This window comes from Caretta caretta, chromosome 11, assembly GCF_965140235.1.
Source record: "Caretta caretta isolate rCarCar2 chromosome 11, rCarCar1.hap1, whole genome shotgun sequence".
Classification (NCBI taxonomy): Eukaryota; Metazoa; Chordata; order Testudines; family Cheloniidae; genus Caretta; species Caretta caretta.
The window spans coordinates 57,029,216-57,044,708 of record NC_134216.1 but is presented as its reverse complement, the minus strand read 5'-3'; the positions used below and the strand labels follow the sequence as shown (position 1 = coordinate 57,044,708).

The 15,493-nt window shown below is 42.7% G+C and overlaps 1 protein-coding gene across 15 annotated transcripts in view; it reads left to right on the top strand.

Annotated features, from left to right (window-relative positions):
- Nucleotides 1–15,493, top strand: part of ANKRD44 (ankyrin repeat domain 44) — a 213,263-nt gene that overhangs the window by 182,335 nt on the left and 15,435 nt on the right. For all 15 annotated transcript variants that reach the window (XM_048870305.2, XM_048870302.2, XM_048870295.2 and 12 more), the window contains 3 exons: nucleotides 2,562–2,707; nucleotides 3,722–3,804; nucleotides 5,305–5,387. In XM_048870305.2, the coding sequence (XP_048726262.1) occupies nucleotides 2,562–2,707; nucleotides 3,722–3,804; nucleotides 5,305–5,387 (312 nt within the window). The remainder of the gene's footprint in view (nucleotides 1–2,561; nucleotides 2,708–3,721; nucleotides 3,805–5,304; nucleotides 5,388–15,493) is intronic.

Genomic DNA, 15,493 nt, shown 5'->3' with positions numbered 1-15,493 from the left:
GTCAGACCAGCTCCTGATGACACAGAAGTTGAACTTTAACAAAGGAAGTGGTGATTCACTTCTAGAGAGAATATTAATTATTTTACATTGCTACCATAATAAATATTACTTTGTTTTCTTTAAAATGCCCAGGGCTTAGGGCTGTTCACCAGAACCCAGTATGGTGGTAGTTAGGCTTTATTTTACCCCCTCTTCTTAGATTGCTGTTTATGGTTAAAAGAAAATAGTAGACTCCAGTTTGGGGCAAATAAAAAAGCTGAGTTAATTCCTAGTTGTAAAACATAAAAATTGTAAGCTAAGAGTGCACTTGATGGGGGTTATGAAATAAGAATAGAACTATATATGCGTCCTCACATAGGCCTTGATTAAGCAAAAGCATTTAAGCACATTCAGTTTTGCAGGACCATAATTAGTAAGATTGAAAAGTATTTAACTTCTGAAAGCACTCTTATTAAACAAAATACACTACTGACTCTGAATGACAGTTGGGGTCAACTGGGTCATGTACATATCCAAATCTTTAATTTATTTGGGGCAGTGAGAATCTCCACAGTGTATTTTTGTGTGTGATGGGTTTGGTCACAGAGACCCCCTTGGGACTGCCACCTGATGTGCTGAAATTACCTCTGAGCCTGTTTTCCCTGATGGCTTAGGACTCCAGCACCCTGCCTTGTTGAGCCAGACACACTAGCCTGCTGCAACACAGACCCGGGTCTGAACCACACCCCCAAAGCTGCAGGCTTTAACTGAAAACCACTCAGCAGATTACCTATCTCCAGCACCCAGACACCCAGTTCCCAATGGGATCCAAACCCCAGATAAATCCATTTTACTCTGTATAAAGCTTATACAGGGTAAACTCATGAATTGTTCGCCCTCTATAACACTGATAAAGAGATATGCACAGCTGTTTGTTCCCCCAGGTATTAATCACTTACTCTGGGTTTGTTAATAAACAAAAGTGATTTTATTAAGTATAAAAAGTAGGATTCAAGTGGTTTCAAGTAATAACAGACAGAACAAAGTAAGCTACCAAGCAAAATAAAACAAAACATGCAAGTCTAAGCCTAATACATTAAGAAACTGAATACAGGTAAATCTCACCCTCAGAGGTGTTCCAATAAGCTTTTTTCACAGACTAGACTCCTTCTTTGTCTGGGCCCAATCCTTTCCCCTGGTACAGTCCTTGTTAGTTCCAGCTCAGGTGGTAACTAGGGGATTTCTCATGACTGGCAGCCCCCTTTTTTCTGTTCCATCCCCTTTTATGGCTCTGGCCCAAGGCGGGAGTCTTTTGTCTTTCTGGGTCCTGACCCCTCCTTCTAAATGGAAAAGGTTTAAGATGGATTCTAGTATCGTGACATGGACTCATGTCACTGTAAGACCTCATTCTTCATTACCTAGGTCAGTACACAGGAAGGCTTGCAAATAAATAAACCCATTCACAACCAATTGTCCTAGTTAATAGGAGCCATCAAGATCCTAAGCCACCATTAATGGCCCACACTTTGCATAATTACAGTAGGACCTCAGAGTAATACTTCATATTTCTCGCTTCAGATACAAGAATGATACAGTCATACAAATATGATGAACACACTCTGTAGATTATAAGCTTTGTAATGATATCTTACAAGAGACCTTTTGCATAAAGCATATTCCAGTTACATTATATTCACACTAATTAGCATATTTCCATAAAATATATGGAGTGCAACGTCACACTACGTATTTATTTAGTTTTGTTAAAGTTGTATAATAATTGAATTGCTGCCCATTGCATGCTCTGGTTACCCTTACAACAAATAAAATGGTGGTCATGTAATTAAAATTAAATACCTCACTCTCAAAGTTCTCCAGATAACAATAAAGCTAAAAAGCAAAACAAAACAAGAACACCCAATCATCAGACACTGCTGGAAACAACTCCTGCCCCCCCAATTTTCTTTTCCCCAAATGTCTTAGTCTTATCATGTGGAGACAGAGAACCCATCCTTAGAGTTGTGGGAGCCTCTCAAAATTAACATAAGCTACAAACCTTATAAAATCACCGCTACGCTCTACAGTAATGTTGTCAAACATTATGGGTTACAGTACTGTTACTGCAGTATTCAGGTCATTACTGTAAGTAGAATACTGTAGCATTTTTTTAATAATGGGAAGGCCAGATCCAAATTTTCCTTACATTTTATCTACATCACAAGCTTATTCAAAAAATCAGGAATAATAGGGAGGACTGCTAGTTTTTTCCATTGTGCAGTACGTTCTGTTAAGTTAAACATCCTGTTTTTATGAGCTTGTCCACAACTCGATCAACCTGATGCTTGCCGGTTTTAGACTTTTCATTGTACAAACACTGAGGATGCAACTGTTACCTTTATTGCTTATAGGAGAGTAGCATCCTAACTTGCCTTGTTGAGAGTTTTGAGTTTCAAGTTTCATAGGAAAAAAGCTTCAAAACTTCTTGTATTGTTCTGCTTAAGGCTACAAGGAACAACAATATTGTAATTCTTTATAGATCATTTAATATCTTAAAGCTATGATCATGCTGTTTTTTCTCTCAGAACTCCACTGCATGCGGCAGCCTTTGCCGATCACGTGGAATGCTTGCAGCTTCTTTTAAATCACAATGCACTGGTAAATGCTGCAGATAATTCAGGGAAAACACCACTTATGATGGCAGCTGAAAATGGACATGCAGGTGCAGTAGGTAGGTACCTACTTGCTTCTGTAAATCGTGAAAGAAAATGAAGGCTACTATACTTACCCATCCAAGTGCTTTATCATTTTACCCCCCCCTTGGGGATTATTATTAAAATACAGAGAGATACTAAGAGTACATACCTAAATGTGTGTCCATCTATTTTATATAAGGGTAAAAGGAAATTTGCTTCATATTTTTAAAAAGTCTCGTGTTTATTGCACCCAGAATTCTTATGTCCGTTGTTTTTACTTCACTTTGCAAATAGTTTCAATAATGGATAAACCATGCCCATTTTTCTGCCAAGTCGTGTAGCGTGTGATTAAAAAGTGCTCTTGGTATTCATTCCTTCATTTTTTTTTATTTCCCTGATTCTACAGGGCAATAGAATCTCCTTCTAGCAGAGTAATCTTTTGTAGTTAAATTATTAAAAGGTGTGTATTTTGAAGCACAAAATACTGTTTTGAATGGGCAACTGTAAGTTGAGTCTGGACTTATTTTTTCTAAAAACCCTATAGCAACTGTTAACTGATACTTTCTCTCCAGGCTTGACTGCGTGGCCCACATCCTGGATTGCTACACCCATTATCTCCCCCAAAGATATGAGTCAGCAGAACCCACTTAAACCTTTCAAAGCAGGATCCACAGTTGTTAACTGGGTGGACTGTTTCAGGCCAAAACTGCCATTCTGATGCTGCAGATTTCATCAGTCAAATTAAAATACATACAGTATTAGAATACATTTGAACTGACAGTTTTGGGTAAAATGAACATTTAATTAACAGTTTTCCATTTTCAACCAGCTGTTAGCTTTGGTTTGATTGCTGATTAACTGCACAAATTACAATTCGTTCATTGATAATTTTTCCTCCACATTTGTATGGTTTATATAGAATAAGGCTCTATTTCACCATGTTCAGTACTGTGTGCACACATGGAGACTGGAGTTAATTTTCTCCTTTGCAGTTTGCATGTGCATCAATCGGTAGTACTTATCCCATGGTATTTGTTTCTGTATTTCAGATTTTTTGGTGAACAGTGCCAAGGCTGATCTGACTGTAAAGGATAAGGACTTGAATACACCCTTGCACTTGGCTAGCAGTAAAGTATGTTAAGGAACTTTGTAGACTACCTGCATGCGCACACACACAGACTCGCATTATGTATATTATATATGTGTGCATTGAAGAGGTATTTAAAACAAGGTGTTGGCAGTGTATTGAAGACATTCATCTCTCAGGCCAATTAAATCCTGAGTGCAATGAAGCTGTGATATACACTGTCTTGGGCAGGGAAAGAGGAGGGAGGAAATGTAGTAGAGTTGACTTGCTCTTCAGCCTATCCAGCAAGGTTACAGTAATTTGAGAGGCAAGACAAATATAGGCTGCTGTATCTTACTACTTTTGAGATACTGGTAACAGGAATAAGGAAATATTTCTAATGTGAAGAAGCTATGAGACCAAAGGAGAACTTACTGAATAGTCTCACTGTAGTGCAGTATAATACAGATTTACATAATCTCTCGGATTTCTGTGGAAAGGGACACAAATTTCCCGTTCAAGATGATGCCAAGATCTTAAAAAAGTTGAGGCAGAGATCAGGTTTGGACCTGGTTTTCTTTTCCAGGCTCTGTGTCCACGTATTTAGTAACCTCAGTAGGCTTCACCTCCTCTCTCCCCTCTCTCCTCCTATTCTGCTGCTGCTATTACCTGGCTTAGCAAGAAAGAAATGCCCTCATTCCCTTAACAGGTTTTTCTTTTTCAATTGCACCTTTTAATAGATGGGAGTCTAGTAGTGATCAAGTTTGTTCAAGGCCTCTTTGCTGTACCCCCTGCCCCCAAATTTTTTTTATAAAGATACATCAGCTATATTTATTTGTTAGCATATCATATCAGCTATTTACTATGGTACCTTTGGTGCTGGACCACCTTCAAGGAATGGATACCTGTGCTAGACACCTATACCCCAAAATCCCAACCCTGCAACTTGTTCTGCCCAGGCTGACCCCTGCACTCATGCAGAAGTTGCAGAATTGTGGCCCAATTCTGCATTGTTTAATAAAATCTTTGGACAGTTTAATTGTCAGTAGTGCCCTTATCATACAGGGGGAAAATACTTCTTCAGCTATTTAATTGAAAAAAATTATTTAAAGTTTCTTTGCCTAATTAAAATGCATAAGCAATCAGGCATTTAAAGGTCAAAGAAGTACTATTACTAGTGCTAAATATTGCTTATTTATTTAAAAAAAATATTCACAATCAGTTAACTGCTCTTTCAAAAGATCACTGCTGTTTCATGAAGACATGGATTCAAATTCAGCTTAAAGTAGGGTCTATATTTATAAGGCATGCAGTGTTTTAAAGGAAAAAAAGCCACAATTGGCACATTTGGATTACTTAAAATTCACCCAGTAATAATGGTAGGGATTGCACTGTGTGTCTCCTGGCCTTTGAAATGCATCAAGTATGCACCCTTTTATAAACTCAGAAACATGTTTGTAATTCTAAATGCATTTTTAAATTTGGATTTGTATTTTTTATTTATGTTGCCTCAATTTTAAAACCCTCTGCAGATTAACATTTATTTATTTTTCTTTTTAATATTAGGGTCATGAAAAATGTGCCTTGTTAATACTGGACAAGATCCAAGAACAGAGCCTTATTAATGCAAAAAATAATGCATTGCAGACGTAAGTAAATGCTGAAATAATTTTACTATTTATTCTCTTGTGCTTTTATGTATTGTTTTTACCAGAAAATTCAGATTTGGAATTTCAAATTATCATTACTTAGATTTTTCATAAGTGTGTAATTAAAAAAATAATAACTGTAAAATGTTTCATTGTGGTAGAATATCTGAAAACTGTTGAATTTTGGAATATCTTGAGGAATATAATCAGCTATACTTAGTCCTGTGGAGCATGTAGTATAAGGTGTTTCTGTGAAGATCAGCTGCTTTAGTCTTTTAAAAACAAATATAGGTTTTCCAGTCAATAAAGCAGAAATCTTAGCCTGTTGTGTTGAATATGACTCCTAATGTCTTAATAAATAAATAAATAAATATTATCCCTTGCAGATTAAACAAAGTAAGTTAAAGAAGAGCAACACTTTTTTTTCCTGCTATGGTCTTTAGGAAAGTACTAGGGTCTGATCCACACATTGTCGGGCCACACCAAAAGAAAGATTCGAGGCAGTGGATGTGGCTTAATTAGGCTGCAACTTTGTTCACTTAAAATATCTGGAAGTACCCAGCCATAAATTGTACAGTGCAGGTCATCATCAGTTCCTTAATCACTTCCACATAATCCCCAGCCAGGTTGCACCTCGCCTCCTTTCCTCATATGAGGGCTAAAGGGGGGGCTAGAAAAGGAGGAGAGTTGGCTACCCACTGTACCAGATGTAGGAGCCCCTAACCCTCCTCCTTCAGCTCCCTAAAGGGATGCTTTCCTTCTGATCCTTTTCCAATTCATTTTATGCAATATCTGTAACCCTTCCATTGGTTCCACTGGACATCTGTCATGCATTTTATATACTAAATTGTGACATTATAACCTAATCTCCCAACCTTGCTCCACCTCACGGGGTCCCAAACCTACTGTGGGAAAGGCCAAAAAAAACAAACAAAAAACAACAAAACAAAAAAACCTCACCCTGTCTTGACCAACCTGGTGGTAAGGGAAAAATTCCTTTCTAGCCCCCAAGGAAAGAAGGGCAACTAGTGTAATGCCCACAATGGGTCCTGAAGAAATGTGGTCCTTTTTCAGATTTTATGGATGAGAGGATGGGTGCTCCTGGCTCGATCTGATGAAGGAAGGCTAGCAATAACTTTTTATTCTTCTTCGAGTAGAGTCCCTGTGGGTGCGCCAATTCACATGCGAAGCTGTTTGGTAGCAGTGCCCATTTGGCCTATGTGTGCACCACACACATTTAGGCTATATGGGGCTGCGCAGGCGAACTGCCCTCAGTTCCTTCTCAATCACCTACTGCAGGGTCTACTGCAGTGGTTCTCAATCTATTTACCATTGTGGGCCACATCCAATACTACCTGTATAGCCCTGAGAATGTCACATGGCCCTTAGCTGTGTGCTGAATGGGCTGTAAGTTGAGAACCACTGGTCTACTGTGTGTCTGTTCTCTTTAGTATTCAGCAGTTAGTTAGTTAGCTAGTTAGTATATAGGTAGCTATTTTATATGGTTTATAGTTCTTGGAACAGCTGTCCCCCCCCCCCTTTTTTTTTCCTTTGCCTTAGGAAAAAATGTCATTCATAGATATAGTTAGAGATTTCAACTATTTAGGAAATCATGTTTTTGTTCTTTTGCTTGGGGATGCTGGGGTCCCAGGGATTTAAAAGGTGCTTCTCCTGCAGTGAGGTTGTCCTTATCAGTGACATTCATTCTCAGAGCCTCTGCTGTTTGGGAGATGCTCATATACCCAGTAAGTGCAAGATCTACACTTACTTCAAGGGTAGATTCTGAAACAATAGGAGGAGGATGCTCCTAGCGATGCAACAAGCCTTAAGACCATCTTCAGATCCAGGGGCAGAGGACCTCTCTGTGCATAGGCCTCCCAGTATGACTACATCAACCTCTCGGACACCAGAGGCCGCTAGAGATGTAGGCAGTATCATGGCACTGATTCCATCCATGGCGCCAAAGACCTCACCAAAGGTAGCCTCAACATCTCTCTCTACACAGAAAGATGTAAAGAGTAAATCTCTGAGAAAGTCTCAGTCACCAGCATGTGCTTCGGAGAATAGCAGAAAAGCTCCAGTTCCCCTCAGAGGAGGCCCAGGACTCACAACACAAGCTCTTGGACATCCTACAGTGTAAGGAGTCTAGTCAAATAGCACTCCCAGTGAATGAGGCCATACTAGAACCAGCAAGAACTGAATGGCACATACCAGTTAGGTGTGCTCCTACACCTAAGAGGATGGAAAAGCGGTATTTTTGTCCCAGCAAAGGAAGTGGAGTTCTTGTTGTCCGACCCTGCCTCAGACTCCCTAGTCATCCAAACAGCCACAAAAAGGTCCAGCCAACAGCTCCCAAGGGCAACCTGTGCAGATAAGGAAGTCAAATGTTGAGGGGAGAAAAGTGTTTAATTCCATCAGCCTCCAATTTAGAATTACCAACTACCAGGACTTTCTGGCAAAATATTCTAAGTTCCTGAATTTTAAAGGCATGTTACCCCAGGAGGACAGGGCTCAATTTCAAGCCCTTATTGATGAGGAAAGATTAGTGGCAAGAACCTCATTACAGGCTTCAGTCAACACTGCCAATATTGCTTCGAGAGCTATAGTGATGTGCTGAGAATTTTAGCTACATTTTTGGGGTTCCAGGGAGGTACAGAACACTAGTCTTTTGAATAAGTCAGTGTTTTCAACCAGAAGATAGACAAGTCGTTGCACTCACTAAAAGACTCCCGGGCAATCCTCCATTCCCAGGGTGTATATAGACCAGCTCTGAAGAGGAAGTACCATAAGCAGTCTTACAAGCTGAGGTCTTTACCAGTGCTCTTATGAGCTATCTTGCAAACAGCAGAAGGTGCAAAAATAGACTGCCTCATCCACCTTTACTACAGCTGCCTGGCCTCCACCACCTGTCCCTCCCCATCAGCCAAAAGATACTTTTGATGGGACACTTGGGAGCTACGAACTAATGTTGATGCCATCTTCACCCAATTACGAGATCTCCTTTGGTGGACACATAGCACAATTTTCCCACATCTGGGGGCAATAACAAAGGATATGTGGGTGCTAGATATCATCCATTCTGGCTATTCCATTGGCTCCCAAACCTGCCAAAATTTCTTTCCCTGTCTCTCTTCAGAGACCATTCTCATGAGGAGATCCTACATTAGGAGTAAAATTCCTCCTCCAGTGGGGAGCAAGGAAAAGCAAAATCAAGGAAAAGGGTTGTATTCCAAATATGAGAAGGGTGGAGACCCATTCTCAACCTGCAGCAACTCAATATATTTATTTGCAAACTAAACTTCTGCATGGTTAGATTGGCATCAATAATACCATCCGTGGATAAAGACATATGGTTCACAGCTCTCAATATGAAAGATTTGTACTTTGACACTGATATTCACCCTTCGCACAGAAGATTCCTCAGATGTCTGGTGGGTCCCGACCACTGTCAATACAGGCTACTTTGGTTTGGTCTAGCAGCTGCATCCAGGGTCTTCACAAAAGTGTTTTCCATAACAGCAGCACAACTCAGATAGGATGATTCCACCATCTTCCTGTATCTAGACGACTGGCTTCTGAAGGGCAGGACATGTCCAAAACTCATGGCACTGACCTCATTGCTACTTTGTCTCCTAGCATCACTGGGAACCTTTGTGAACATGGAAAAGTCTGCTGTGACTTTGACACAGACTGCAGATTTCATAGAAGTGACCTTAGACTCAGTCAGAGCAAGAGCTTATCTCCCTATGGACAGATTGTAAGCCATGGGCAGCCTGACCGGTCAAGTTATGCACACGCTTGGACATCAGTCTGGATTTGTTTAACGCTCCTGGGTTGCTTGGAGTCATGTACTTAAGTAACTCCATTTGCCAGACTCTGACTCCATTGCCTGCAGGCTTGGCTTCGAACAGCATATATACTGAGCAAACACAGGATAAACATGGTAGTGACAATTCCCACCTTGATTATCATACACATTGTAAGGAGAGTGGTCACTTTAGATAAGCTATTCCAACAGGAGAGTGGGCTTGTGTGTGGTGGTGGGGGGGAAGAAAACCTGGATTTGTGCTGGAAATGGCCCAACTTGATTATCATGCACATTGTAAGGAGAGTGGTCACTTTAGATAAGCTATTACCAGCAGGAGAGCGGGGTGGGGGGAGGTATTTTTTCATGCTTTGTGTGTATAAAAAGATCTTCTACACTTTCCACAGTATGCATCCGATGAAGTGAGCTGTAGCTCACGAAAGCTTATGCTCGAATAAATTGGTTAGTCTCTAAGGTGCCACAAGTACTCCTTTTCTTTTTGCGACTACAGACTAACACGGCTGTTACTCTGAAACCTGTCATTATGCAAGGCACTGCATTTAGCCGTATGGAGTGGAAATCTATCAACTGCATGAAAAAACTTGTACAGATACAGACAGACATCATCTTCCTTTCCAAATGCAAACAGATGGACATCGTACCAAAAGGACTGAAGATAAAAAATCCATTACAATCTACATACCACACAGACTGTGCTGACAGCTTGTGCCACACGCTCTCAAAGAAACTGTGGAACCACCTGATCAACATCCTCTACAGCAAACAGGGAAAGATAAAGAATGAGCTCTCAAAAATGGATACTCTCATAAAAAACCAACCTTCCACACAAACTTCCTCGTGGCTGGACTTTACTAAAACTAGACAAGCCATTTACAACACACACTTTGCTTCTCTACAAAAGAAAAAGGACACTAAACTTTCTAAACTACTGCATGCCACAAGGGGCCACAGCAATGGTTCCCTCAACCCACCCAGCAATATTGTTAACCTATCCAACTATACTCTTAGCCCAACAGAAGCAGCTGTCCTATCTCTGGGCCTCTCCTTCTGCCCCTCCACCCCCACGAACATGATACAGTTCTGTGGTGACCTAGAATCCTATTTTCGACGTCTCCGACTCAAGGAATATTTCCAACATACCTCTGAACAACATACTAATCCACAGAGACCTCCCTACCAACACTACAAAAAGAAGGATTCTAGGTGGACTCCTCCTGAAGGTCGAGACAGCAGACTGGACTTCTACATAGAGTGCTTCCGCCGACGTGCACGGGCTGAAATTGTGGAAAAGCAGCATCACTTGCCCCATAACCTCAGCCGTGCGGAACACAATGCCATCCATAGCCTCGGAAACAACTCTGACATCATAATCAAAAAGGCTGACAAAGGAGGTGCTGTTGTCATCATGAATAGGTCAGAATATGAACAAGAGGCTGCTCGGCAGCTCTCCAACACCACTTTCTACAAGCCATTACCCTCTGATCCCACTGAGAGTTACCAAAAGAAACTACAACATTTGCTCAAGAAACTCCCTGAAAAAGCACAAGATCAAATCCGCACAGACACACCCCTGGAACCCCGACCTGGGATATTCTATCTACTACCCAAGATCCATAAACCTGGAAATCCTGGGCGCCCCATCATCTCAGGCATTGGCACCCTGACAGCAGGATTGTCTGGCTATGTAGACTCCCTCCTCAGGCCCTACGCTACCAGCACTCCCAGCTACCTTCGAGACACCACTGACTTCCTGAGGAAACTACAATCCATCGGTGATCTTCCTGATAACACCATCCTGGCCACTATGGATGTAGAAGCCCTCTACACCAACATTCCACACAAAGATGGACTACAAGCCGTCAAGAACACTATCCCCGATAATGTCACAGCAAACCTGGTGGCTGAACTTTGTGACTTTGTCCTTACCCATAACTATTTTACATTTGGGGACAATGTATACCTTCAAATCAGCGGCACTGCTATGGGTACCCGCATGGCCCCACAGTATGCCAACATTTTTATGGCTGACTTAGAACAACGCTTCCTCAGCTCTCGTCCCCTAACGCCCCTACTCTACTTGCGCTATATTGATGACATCTTCATCATCTGGACCCATGGAAAAGAAGCCCTTGAGGAATTCCACCATGATTTCAACAATTTCCATCCCACCATCAACCTCAGCCTGGTCCAGTCCACACAAGAGATCCACTTCCTGGACACTACAGTGCTAATAAACGATGGTCACATAAACACCACCCTATACTGGAAACCTACTGACCGCTATTCCTACCTACATGCCTCCAGCTTTCACCCTGACCATACCACATGATCCATCGTCTACAGCCAAGCTCTGCGATACAACCGCATTTGCTCCAGCCTCTCAGACAGAGACAAACACCTACAAGATCTCTATCAAGCATTATTACAACTACAATACCCACCTGCGGAAGTGAAGAAACAGATTGATAGAGCCAGAAGAGTTCCCAGAAGTCACCTATGTCAAAGTTTGACTCAGACTCACAATTTATCAGACCACTCTGTTTTATTAGCAAAGCTGCTCTGCTAATACATTTAGAAGTGAGCCCCCCGAGTGGGGCTTGTGTCTTTTAATTTATACAGTTTTTTGGAGAACAAGTTACAGACAAAAGAAGAAAAAGATTTTAGTCACCACCCTTCGAGATCCCTGATACCAGTCACGTATCTTCAATTACCTGCCACCCTTAACAATCTCCTTTAACAGCTTCCAGTTAACTTAACTAATTGCCCTTCACACCTTCCACTCTGATGCCTGCTTCTTAGATGTGCTGGCTCTATCTTAATTGCTTCTCCATTCAAAAGCTAACTATCCCTACGTGTGCTCCCTCAGATACTTTGTAACATGTTTTGGCATGCCCTCTCATATACAATGTATCCAGCATGTCCCCTTATACAATGTTATACTTCCACAATCCCCCCTTTTGGTCAAGGCTACGCCCATGACCAATGACTTACTGGATTCCATACATCAGTCGTTCTTTTTCATTACTTTCACTGGTGACATTAAACAACATTAGATTAGCACTCTGGTTAGGGGTAACCTGATGGATGGTGTGTCTTGTGCAGTTTTGGATACAACAAGAAATCAATTGAAAACACACAAAGGTTATTAGAATTCCAAATAGGATAGTCAGGATTCCTTGAAACAACCAGTTTCCCAGACTAGAGAAATTGAATAAATTACTTATCCATTTCCACAAGGAACTTGGTTCTTCGTGGGGAAGGCATGCAATTTGCTCCAGATGGCTAGCACGATTTATTACCTCATTAGTATTATCAGGTATGTATACACAGCATTCTGTTCCAATTAGAGCACAGGTCCCTCCTTTGGCTGCCAGTATTATATCTAATGCCCGACGGTTTTGGAGGGCCACTTGTCGGACCGCTCCTGCTTCTTTGGCTAGAGCTTTTAAGCTCTCTCTTGTTTCATTGGCCATGATCTCAACCACCGCTTGTAACCTTAAAAGCCTTTTTGCATGGTGGATTACGCCCCCTACTGGGACTAAAGAAATGCCAACAGCATCTTCCCAAGTTAGGGGGGTTATGTTATACACATACCATTTAGCATCTGGCAAGTCCCTCCTTTTTCGCTTGAAATTACGGAGGCGATTTCGTGGGAAAAGCTGAGCAGGATAACAGATACCTGACCAATTTGCTGGTAACACAGTGTAAGCATTTTCCCCACAAACCCAATGATGTCCCATTAAAGCTGGGAAGGGTTGACTGCAACCCTTTGACATGTAAGAATTTACGAAGGAGGAATAGTATCCCCCAAAGGGCACAGGATGATTTTCACTGGGAGAAGAGGTAGCATTCACATGACGTTTGTAGATGGTGCTGTTTTTCTCAGGGAGGCTGTAGGGGGAGCAAGAGATTGAATCTTTGGTTTGATCCCATGTTGAGAGGAAGTTTATCTTTGCATACCCGGTTCGCCATTCTCCAACCTTGTTTGAATAGTCCCATACACCATGGGACACGATGTATTGGAGATAGCTGCTCCTTCCTAGATTCAGCCCTGTCCCATTACACACCCAGCACCAGTGGCCCTTTCCTTTCACCACACTTATAAGTTTAGGAACATATGTTTTTCCCAGCCCCCAAGTGTCATTTTCCTTCCATGTCCTTTTAAGTGGATAGGGTTCTCCAGCAAGCTCTGAGGAATTCAAAGGGATTGCCATGGTGGGGATACTAGCTTGTGAGTGAGCTGGGATGTGGCTGCAGACCCAGCAATTAGAAATATTCAGGATCTGGGCTATCTGCACCTGTTGTTGGATGAAAGAATTGTCACTGTCACTCTGGATTCCCCAGACCCTCAGGACACAGTAGCTGAGGATTAAGCTTCTCAAAGGACACATGTTGGAAGCAGGACCCTTTCTGGTTCCGACAACCCCTTTTGAGGGAACCGCAGTCACGGTTTTACGTCCACCAGGCAGCAGGCGTGAGGCTCACTACTGCTTCTTGTTTGTTGGGTCCTGCTGTCTGCTTACCCTCTGCTTCTGGCAACCCTTACGAGAGCGCAGATTGTAAGGTATTGCAGGCTGTTCCTCTTTGTCTTCTGGGGTTGAAGCTGGTTCTGCGTGGTCTTGCAGAGGTGCTTGGTCCCCTTGAGGTGGCGCTGGCTTACACTGTGAGGCGTGGATCCATGCAGCGATGCCGGATAATTTCACTGCTGTCTGGGTGGTGAGCAGTACCTGGTATGGACTCTTCCACCGGGGTTCCAAGGCGTGCTTCTGAACGTGGTGCCGCAGGTAGACCCAATCACCAGGCTCAAGAGTGTGACAGGCAGCAGAGGTGGGTTCCGTCAGCCAAGCTGCTTGCACCTGCGAATGGAAGGAGCTCACAGCTTGCATTAACCCTTTGCAGTACTGGAGGAGCGTGCTGTGAGTTAGGTTTAGGTCTGGGGCTGGGGTAATAGTAGCCATTGTTCGCATAGGGCGTCCCATGATGATTTCAAATGGACTCAATTTGTGTCTCTGGGATGGGGATGACCGAATTTCCATAAGGGCCAGTGGTAAAGCAGCTGGCCAGTTTAACCCTGTGGAACTATAGATTTTTGCCAGCTTATTTTTAAGCACACCATTTCACCTTTCAACTGCCCCTGCACTCTGTGGATGGTAAGGGCAGTGCAACAGGTGGGTGACATGTAATACCTGGTTTAGATGTTGAACAATTTTTCCAGTAAAATGTGTTCCCTGGTCACTAGACAAAGTGGCAGGAATTCCCTTGGTAGGGATAATGTGGTTTAACAGACATTTTGCAACGGACAATGAATCAGCTTTGCGACAGGGAAAGGCTTCAATCCAACCCGAAAACAGACATATTATAACTAAAATGAATTCATATTTCTGACACTTTGGCATTTGTACAAAATCAAGTTGCCAGTGTAGGAAAGGTGCTTGAGGCAAACCCCAGAACCCTTGTGTTACTTTTACAGATTTGCCTACTTTGTGGCTTTGACAAGTAACACAAGCAGCACAGTGGCGGTTTGCAAAGGAGCTGAAATGGGGAGCCCACCACCCCGCCTTACTTATAGCAGAGACCATCCCCTCCTTACTGACATGCGAAACACCATGTAGCAGGGCGGCTAGAGACGGGTAGAGTGAGAGGGGGGCTACAAAGGTATCGGTGGGCGATCGCCAAAGGGAATCGGAATGCAAAGAGCAACCCAAAGCACTCCAGGAGTCTTTCTCTGTTTCTGGGGCAGAATCCTGGAGCTGAGCGAGATGAGACAGGGATGGTGGCGTTACAGAGACAGAGAGGGGACCAAAAAACGCTTCTGGTGAAGGTTTTATAGTGGCGGCATGTTTTGCAGCAGCATCAGCAAGTGCATTACCTTTTGCCACCTCGGTGTCTGCCGCTGAGTGGCCAGTACACTTAACAATTGCCAAGGCAGACGGTAGTAAAACTGCATACAGGAGGGCGGCAATGTAGGGGCCATTCTTGATAGGGGTACCAGTAGAGGTAAGAAAACCTCGAGCCTGCCAGAGGGAGCCAAAGTCATGCACAACCCCAAAGGCATACCGAGAATCAGTAAAAATAGTGGCAGAGAGCCCCTCGGCTAGAAAGCAGGCACGGGTTAGAGCAATCAGTTCAGCCACCTGGGCAGAGGTCACAGAGGGTAAGGGCGCAGCTTCTATGGTCTCAGAGAGAGAGACCACAGCGTACCCTGCAAGAAGGTGGCCTTGGTCATTTCTATAACGGGACCCATCAGTGAATAATACCAGGTCAGAGTTAGGGAGAGGTA